The sequence below is a fragment of the Hibiscus syriacus genome, unplaced genomic scaffold (genome assembly GCF_006381635.1).
Source record: "Hibiscus syriacus cultivar Baekdansim isolate YM2019G1 unplaced genomic scaffold, ASM638163v2 tig00110597_pilon, whole genome shotgun sequence".
NCBI classification, from domain to species: Eukaryota; Viridiplantae; Streptophyta; class Magnoliopsida; order Malvales; family Malvaceae; genus Hibiscus; species Hibiscus syriacus.
Window position 1 is genome coordinate 544,612 of NW_024062795.1, and position 9,509 is coordinate 554,120.

At 34.3% G+C, this 9,509-nt stretch overlaps 1 protein-coding gene and 2 pseudogenes across 1 annotated transcript; 2 read left to right on the forward strand and 1 right to left on the reverse strand.

Moving 5' to 3' along the window:
* The first annotated feature begins 1,366 nt into the window (after positions 1-1,366).
* Positions 1,367-1,951, forward strand: LOC120134326. The gene has a single exon (XM_039150760.1). The coding sequence runs from the start codon at positions 1,524-1,526 to the stop codon at positions 1,947-1,949; it is 426 nt and encodes a 141-aa protein (XP_039006691.1). The 5' UTR covers positions 1,367-1,523; the 3' UTR covers positions 1,950-1,951.
* Positions 1,952-2,606: 655 nt separating this feature from the next.
* On the forward strand, positions 2,607-3,815 carry LOC120134325 (annotated as a pseudogene).
* Positions 3,816-5,817: 2,002 nt separating this feature from the next.
* Positions 5,818-8,691, reverse strand: LOC120133813 (annotated as a pseudogene).
* Positions 8,692-9,509: the final 818 nt, after the last annotated feature.

Sequence of the window (9,509 nt, forward strand, 5' to 3'; positions counted from 1 at the left end):
ATAAAATATTTACCCTTTAAGATTAAAGTAGTTAATGAACGTGTATGCAATTAATCGTATATATACTTACAAAACTAAAATAGTTTTGGTAATAACGAAAAAAACAAAAACCAAGTTGCCGACATATTTAATTATGGAAAGGAGATAAAGGAAAGATTTTTAGCAGTGCCCAATAACACTTGTGGGGAAACTTGAGAGATTTCAAATTTCCCAATCAAGAATATAGTACATCTTTGATGAACGAAACTTTCCAAGATAGGTGAGGAACATGGATATGTGCCCCCTCTATGTGAACAAGAATTGACCTAATTTCCTTTACAAACCTATTATGTATAATTACTCTTTACTGTTTCTTGTCCTTTTCTCCTTGTTTAATTGTGATCTCTCTTTGTGATTAATCATTGGTGAGACAGAGGAAATAGTTTTGAACTATGTTAATTTAAAACCAAGACATAGCAAGCCTTTTTTTCCCTGCTTCTGTTCATATGAGCCTTTGCCTTTTGCTGGGTGGAATGGACAATTTCTTTCCCTTTGCATTGGGCGCTTGTTCACTTTGTCTGGGTTGGCCGCCACTTATGTGTTTATGTTTTTTTCTCAATTAATTAATTAATAATTGACTTCAAATATTATATAGATTTATTATAAAAGTGATTTTTAATTTGTTTTATTTATAATTTAAGATTTGGATCTCTGATTTTATTTAAAAAATATATAATACCTTATTTTATTAGACTAATTGTGTTATATATGTATATATATGAAGATATTGTAGCTTGAAATCCACTAAGTTATCTTTGAAAATGAAATATCCACACTGTGTTGATATTACATGCACTCGACATTAATTTGCGACTGAATTACACGGATTTATTGCATTTATAGCTCAAAAAGAGATTTAGATTTTAGACTAATAATTCGATATTAATTGAAGATTTTGTTATTCAAGAGAAATGTAAAATAACCAGTTGTTTTATAATGGCTTACTCTTTTCTGTTCCAATTAATACAATAACAAAAAATAGTTAAAAAATAGTTATGTAGCCTTCATGAATTTAGGTTTCAAATATGCATTTGATACATAAAATATGGAGTAATATTTTAAACTAGATAATAATTGATAAATTTTAATATATATATATATATATATATATATGGAGTATTTAGATTTTTTTTGTTAGACCGTATATCTTCCTAAAACGGAGTTTGAACCATTCATGTTTAAGAGATTATAGCCATTGAAAATATAACAGCATTGGTTTAATTAGGAGTAAACGCCGGATTCCCGTAAATTTCATGCACTCGAAACGTTCAATGCGACGACCAAATGCATATAAAAGGCCACGAACCCTTCCTGGAAAACTCAGGCAACAGATCTTAGATAAAAAAAACATTAGATTTAAGTAGTAGTAATAATAATGGTTAATATTTGGAGAGGATTTATTATTTTACCTCTCCTTTTTATCTATGGAAACTCTCAAGGTTTGATGTTTCCTAATCTATTCCATCACTTCGGACAAACCCACAATGGGATTCAAGACCCCGCAGTTCGGCGGACCTGAGATCTTGGTTGCCGGTGATGGCGGATCTTCTGCCAACGGCAACGACGATGGCACTGCTTCCGACGGCGGCAAAGAGAAGAGTAACGCCGGCGTTTCCGCCATGCATTTGGTGTTGCTTCCTAAGATCGACCGGGCTTTGATGTTCGACGCCACGATTTGGAAGATCTCCAAGCTCAAGTTGCCGGGACCACCGTGCCGGAAAGTCGAGGGAACCAACAAAGAAGATTGCTGGTGCCATTCAGTTCTCATGGACGTCGAAACAGGAAATACATTTATCTCTTATTTTACTCTTTCTTTTTTTCCTTTTCTTTTCAAATCATGTTCTTTTTTGGGGAACAGATTGAACATGATACATGGTGCTCTTGGAATAGCCTGGTGCTCTTGGAAATGAAACATGGTATAAATTCAACTTTTCTAGGATATAATATTTAATGAACTGAGTCGAATCGAGTATTATTGAGTCAACTCATCTTGAAAAATTTAAAATTGAGTTTGACTCGAAAGCTCGCAATTTTGAATTTGTCAAGCTCGACTCAAACTCAAAATAAAAAATTGAAGTTTGCTTTATTCGAAAGCTCACGAATTTAAATTTTTCATGATCTACTCGAAATAAAAAAAACTGAAGCTCAACCCGAGTTTGAAAAAACTCGAAATATTTTCATACTTAGCTCGATTAAAGCTCAAACTCGAGCTTTGTTCAAGTTTAAACTTAGTTCGAATATGAATTAAATAAATAAAAGTCTTCTTTTATTTTAAAAACAACATAAAATATTAATATTATTAATATTTTAATTTTAAAAATTAAAAAATTAATATATTATTTTTCTAAGTTGTTTGTAAATTTTTTGAATTGAATATTTCGTTTTAACTTATTAAAAACTTTGAATCGAATGTATTCAATTTGATATTAACTCCACTTTGATCAAGTCAAACTAGAATAATGCACTCTATCTATAGTTGAGAATTTCCACTAATTTTACCATTGTTTCAATTTTTTTAAAGAGCTTGAATCTGGCATTTTTTTTAGGTTTTCTATTGAAGGTATTCCACATAAGTAACCTTAGTCGAGAGTCGATTCATGGTTTTCGGTGGTCGGAATTTCCCTACATACGAATTCGTTCCACCACAAGGGCAGAAGAATACCCGTAATGATGTCCACTCTTTAAATTCCTTGTGGAAACACATGATCCCTATGGGAACAATTTGTACCCGTTCGTTTATCTTTCCACTGACGGTAACCTCTTCATTTTCGCCAACATTTGCTCGATTCTCCTCAACCCCAACAACCACCAAATCGCCCACGAGTTTCCAGTTCTCCCCACCGGCGCCCGTAACTATCCGGCGTCAGGTAGCTCTTGTCTCCTCTCGATCATACTTAACCCTAACGAAAACCGTAGAGTGATCCCGGCTGAGGTTTTGGTATGTGGAGGAACACCGCACGAGGCGTTTGCAAAGGCCGAATTTTTGCGGCCCAAGGTGTTCCTCCTGGGGAACACTGATTGTGCCCGCTTGGATATCACCAAGAGGAACGGAAAATGGAAGATCACAAACATGCCGTCAGCTCGTTTATTGGGAGACGCGGTGGTGCTTCCTAGCGGAGATGTTCTTCTCGTCAACGGTGCAAAAACCGGTTCTGCCGGTTGGGATAATGCCAGAGCCGAATCTGAACCCAGTTTCGTATAAGTTCAAAGGTGACGGAACCAGTTCGAAGTTCACCGCGATGAACCCGTCGAACATTCCCCGTATGTACAACTCATCGTTCGCCGTTCTTCCCGACAGTAAAATCATGATCGCCGGAAGCAATACGAACGCGGGATACATGGACAATGTACGATTCCCCACTGAAGTTCGGGTCTAAAAATTCTCGCCCCATTACTTGGATCCAAACTTGGCCCAGTTCAGGCAAGAGATCATCGTCGAACAGTCCGAAAACAAGGTGAAGTATGGAGAGAAATTTACAGTACAGATTCGTGTAGGCGGTGCGATTGACGAGACAAAGCTGCAAGTGACGATTTACTCACCGCCGTTTACGACGCACGGGATCTCAATGAACCAGAGGTTGGTACAGTTGGGGATTCTGGAATTCAACAGCGGCAAAATTCTTCTTCAAGCTCCCATGAATGGAAACATTGCTCCTCCTGGGTATTACATGCTTTTCGTGAACTACAACGGAGTGCCTTGCCGCCGTTCGATGTGGATTCAGATTCTACCGTAGAGATGAAGTATTGAATCGTCGTAACCGCTAATGTAATTGTTAGTATATAAATCCAAGAACTATTGAATCATTTGTTCAACGTTGAAATCATATAATATTACGTGGACTATTGGTTTATTTATTGGCGTCGCTTTTCTATCAAGATTATTTGGTTAATTTCCCGAACGTAAACACAAATTTTAAGATAGGAGAGTACCAAAACTTGAACCCTTAATTAAAAAATTAACGTTTTTAACATTTATTCAAACTGAGTTTAATTTCAATTATACCCACTTACTCCAAGTTTTTAGCATATCAATCTTCTCCTTTTAGATTGAAAAACCTAACTTGATCTTGTTCTAAAAATCAACATAAACACAAATAAAGGGCAAGATTAACGCTCAACAACATTTTCATAATCAAATTAGAACAATGATGATGAGATGGTTTCACCTTCCTTGTACGATAATCTTGGTACAAAGTCAGTGATGATGAGATGATGAGTTCATTATAACTCATATCTATATAGAATAATTTTATCAATTTCAAAAATAAAGAGCGTTATGGTAATTCATTTTTAAAGTTTACATTTATACAAGGATTTTGTCGTATTTTTTTCTTTTTTCTTTTTTTGTCATCGTTAATCATTTTTTTTTATCTTTATAATCGACGTCATTAATTTTTGTGTTGGTCTACCATCGGTATTAATTGTTTCTCCTTTATTTTATTACCATATCTTTATTTTTTTTCTTATTTTTAAAATTTTAATAACTCTGTCTTTATAACACGATTTTTTCTGCCTTTACGATACGTTTTCGATCGTTTAATCGTTGTTTTCGTTTATTTTTTTTCTCAGGGTTCGATTTGATATTGTCTTGACTAATCAAGATGACACTTATTTATTATCATGTTGATATTCCTACTTTAGACCCTCATATTGGATTAAACTCGTGATTTGCATTCATAGATAATTTTTTCACGTCGCTCGTCTCTGATTTACAGTTTTCGATTGTCTCTCAATAACTTAATCTTATTTTTTAGTTCGTTTGTCGATGCGGTTAGATCTATTCATATCTACCTTTTGTTCGATTATGTTTTTAACTTTTTTCCTTATATGGTTCTTTTGTGACTTTAAGTAGCTAATTTTCTTGTGTTAATGATTATAGGAAAATGTTTTTATTATGTATTTAGGTTACGGTTATAGTTGTAGACCGTTATTGTAATTTAGATTTTTTATACTTTTAAAAATTGTGGATTCTATTCCAAATATATATATATATATAATATTTAGGATAAACTATACTCATAACCACCTAACTATTTTTACTTTGACTGTTGATGTTTCAATTTTGTCAATCAACCATCTTAACTATTTAATTGTTCCAATCAAGTTGTTTGTCATTAAAATTTAACATAAGAGATTACATGAAAATTAATAAAATTGATATAATTATATATTTGGTCATCATCACTTACACATTCTATCAATTTGATCCAAATTTTTATTTAATTCAAAGTATTTAATCATCCAATTTGATGATGACATGTATCCCCTTACACCCTTAAACACTTCAATATATTTCATCACAAAATCCTATGATGACACTTGTCATCATCAAATTGAAGGATTAAGTTTTTTGAATTAAATAAAAATTTAGATCAAATTGATCAAATGTGAAAGTAATGAGGGCCTAATGTATCAATTATTAACTACCAAATCAACTCCTCCGTTAAATTTTAAAGGCACATGACTTGAGTGGAATAAATAAATAGTTAGATGGTCTGATTGAGAAAATCAAAACATCTATAGTCAAAGTGAAAATGAAAATGAACAATAATTAGATGATCATAGATATAGTTTATACTAATATTTATACCATAATAGTATTTAATTCTTCTATCCGATAACTTTATAAACGAATACATCCACGATGAGGTGGATGTTGAATTAAGGTTTATTTTAAAAAAAATTACCAAAGTTTTCCTGTGAAATTTGCTATAAGAAATTTAAAGAAAAATACTTGTAAATTTGCAGTACATTTTATATGTTTACAATCATCTCCGAACAGATAAGTGAGTCAAAACATAGAGGAAGATACATTTAAAGACTTCTTCACTTTGGCGAATCTAACGCCTATCCGATTGTCGCCATAAAAGATTTATCTACCCAGCGGGACTGGCTGCATTCTCACCAAGAATTTCTTCAACAAATCTTTTCAGATTCGGATTTCGGTTTCCAAAAATCACTCCAATTCCTTGAGGAAATCGATATTATCAACAAAAACCTGCAAAATTTTTCTTTGATAAGCTAAAAGGTTTCAGCCTCCCTCCTATCGACCCAAAATGCAAGATTCGTAATAAAGTATCAATCTATAAATGGTTGAAAAGGTATACCGTCTTCCAACCATCGGGATCTAAGCATGCCGTGATCTTGGTGTTGATATCAGGTAAAGGTCCGGGTTCCCGGTAATTTTTCCACCAAAGAGTTTAACTGCTTCCGCAGTTTTGTAAACATCATCTGTTCCGATAGCAATCTGCAGAAACATGAGCAGTATGCGTTTAACTTGTTTCCATACATAAGAAATAAGGTTCAAACAAACAAGTAGAATCATAGAAACATACTGTATGCAGTTAAAAATAATGACGTTTTTAATATTTAAGTGAAAAGATAGCAGAAATATTTTTACCTGAGCGTAACCATTTCCTTTATCATAATCAGTGACCCCATAGTTATACGTTAACTCAAGCACAGCGTTTCTATCTTCGGGCCCATAGCCATCATGGCTATTGTATACTGAAGGAAAGTTCACAAACATATGTCAATTAATATAATCTAAATACAGAAAGGTTCACGGAATACTTTCATCAATCACATACTTGAATCCTTCATTCATACATACACTTCTCATCCTTCTCTACATTTTTTAGAATACATATTTTAATGAGTTCTATTTGCCATATTGGATAGAGGATAGTTATTTACCTTGTACTGAGGATTATCCCGTGTGCGAAGAAGTTCCATTCCAAAGACCTACAACAAAAGGAGATAGAGACTAAGACCTATGGAATAACATAAAACATAGATAACACCGTGCACCCTAAAACAATAATAAAATAGAAGGTGTTCGTGAAAAAGACAAGAAATAACATCAGATCATTGCCTAATATCCACAACTCTCACCTTCTCGTAAAATTGTATGGAACGATCAAGATCACCAACACGGAGCATTACTTGGCACAAAGGTTCAGGAGTAGTCCCCCTCTCGATTAGTTCAAATTTGTAACCATCAGGATCCTCAACAAATGCAATTACAGTAGAACCACCTTTCACTGGGCCAGGTTCTCGGGTTACTTTTCCACCCTTGGCCTTTATAAGTTCCACAGTCTTGGCAACCTAATCAGATGAGCATAGAAGCATTCAACATTGGAAACAACGACCTAACAGTGACAGTCTATCATCTTGTTAAAATGAAAAAGAGATTATACAACTTTCAGAAGTTAAAGTTAGAACTTACATCGTCAACAGCAATACCGAAATGACCAAATGCAGTTCCAATGTCATACTTATCAACTCCGTAATCTGGTAAAATCATTCAACGAAAATGAATTATCTAAAGCCAAGCTCATATATACTCTAATCTTCATGTATGCAATTGGAATTTTTCATATATAGTTAACTTGTTACATTTCAGATTTATCATATGGTTTAGAAAAGCCAAAGTGTAATCTGACAGCTTACTATAAGTGAGTTCAATAACAAACTGAGAATCTTCTGGCCCATATCCAAGAAAGGCATTTGTGCATCTCTCCTCCGGTATGTCCCGCTTCCTCAACAGCTTCATTCCCAAACACTCGGTATAAAATCTGCAACCACCACACGTTTGAGTTTGTTACAAAGATTCCAACCGCAAGATTGTATATAAGGAATAAAACTCGAAATGACATACTTTATGGTCCTATCCAAATCCCCAACTCGATAAACAACATGGAGCATTCTTCGGTTGTCCTTTTTAACCCATTCTAGGGCAGCAATCTCTTGGGTGGCAGCCGTGCTTGCCCGTACCACATTTCCAGCAATGGACATCCCTGACTTGTTTTCTTCACCTCTCAACATCTTAGAAGCTTTGAAACCGAAGAATTGTGACTGGGGAGCAGCTGGAAAAAAATTCAAAAAGAGATACATTTACATCAAATACATTCAAAATCTTTTTTCCATTCTATAAAACTCAACAGAATCCCCAGGTCAATATTGTTACTTATTCTCACAGACTGACAAGCAAGAAAAAAGGAATTATTTCAACAAATTAGTGATTTAATCAACAAGGTAAAATATAATTGCATTGTAAACAGATGCTTCTAAATTCCTTAAAAATCTCACTTTTTGGCGTTTTAAATCTCAAATTCAAATGAACAGCGGAAGTTTCACATCAATGCTATATTCAATATAATTCTTCAATAATAATTAAATTAATAAGAAAATTCTAGGGCATAGAAGGAAATAAATCAACAAAAGCAAAAAAAGGGGGGAAGAAAAAAGAAAAGGGAAATCGTGCTTACAGCTGCCGAGATGAGAAAAAAGGAGGCGCCGGGGAAGGTGAAGCGGAGAAAGGGTAACGCCAAAACGCGTGGAAGCAACACAACTGGAGCACCTAAACGGTGAGAACGAAGGTCGTATTGAGGACGACGCCATGGGAATTATCCTCACCATCTTCGCGAATTGCTATATCGTAATTGTTTTTTTCCCTCAAAAAAAATATTAATAAATAACAAGTAAAATTGAAAATCTAATCAATTATCCTTCCCTGCGCTAAACTTTGAGAGTCGGTGATATTTGTAGCAGCCGTGTATGACGGTGAGAGTAACCGGTGCGTTCCCCCTCTGCCCGTGTTTCGTTTCTTTTTCTCTGCTTGCTTTTGTTTGTGTACTAAAACAAAGAGTGTCAGATAATAAGGTCGTAAATTTGCAATGAATAGATATGTAATATAAACTGATTAAATTACTCTCTTTTTTCGTCACTCAACTTGCTTCTTATTCATACTTTAACCATTAAGTTTAAAATGTTTAGTTTAATTGTTCTATTTTCGAATTTCTCTTGTTTTGCTCACCAAAACAACATTATTTTCTTTTTTCTTCTCCTTCTTCCTCATCTATTCCTCTATCTATTTCTCCCCCCTCATTCTAATTCAAACTCAAATTTTGACCACCGTATCGGTCGCCGTTCTTATCACCATTGGTCACCATTGTTGGAGACCGATAAATCTCAAAAAATTTCATCAAACCCATTTTGACATTCTAAACATAATTCATTGTCTCTTTAATGAAAAAAAACATCTCAAACTCTACGAATCTGTCATCTGTCAACTTTAATCGTCAAATTATCATCATCTGATCTCACTTTCTACTAGCAATAAAGTTGTTAGACTCGTGTCTTCTTCCCCTACAAGTATAGTCCCCTTCACTTGGCGTTTGCGAATATCATCCTTACTCAACCATGCAAATTTTGAAAAGCAAATCTTAAAGAAAGAACATGGCTGGCTAAAATAGTGAACAACAAAGGGTGTAGTGGCGTTTGCAAATGGGCATGTTGAAACAATCAAAGAGTTGGTGAAAATCAATGCATATATGGACCACGAGCTTTGTAGACAAAAAGACGAGAAGGGTGGAGTTCCTTTACATTAAACTATGATTAAAGGGAGAGATGAGTTGGTTAATAATGGCTTGTCCCAGAGTCCATTAGAGAAATTATTGATAAAAGGG

Bases quoted from the DNA above. Each gene is read 5' to 3' on its own strand.
- LOC120134326 (XM_039150760.1), top strand. From the start codon at position 1,524: ATGGGATTCAAGACCCCGCAGTTCGGCGGACCTGAGATCTTGGTTGCC.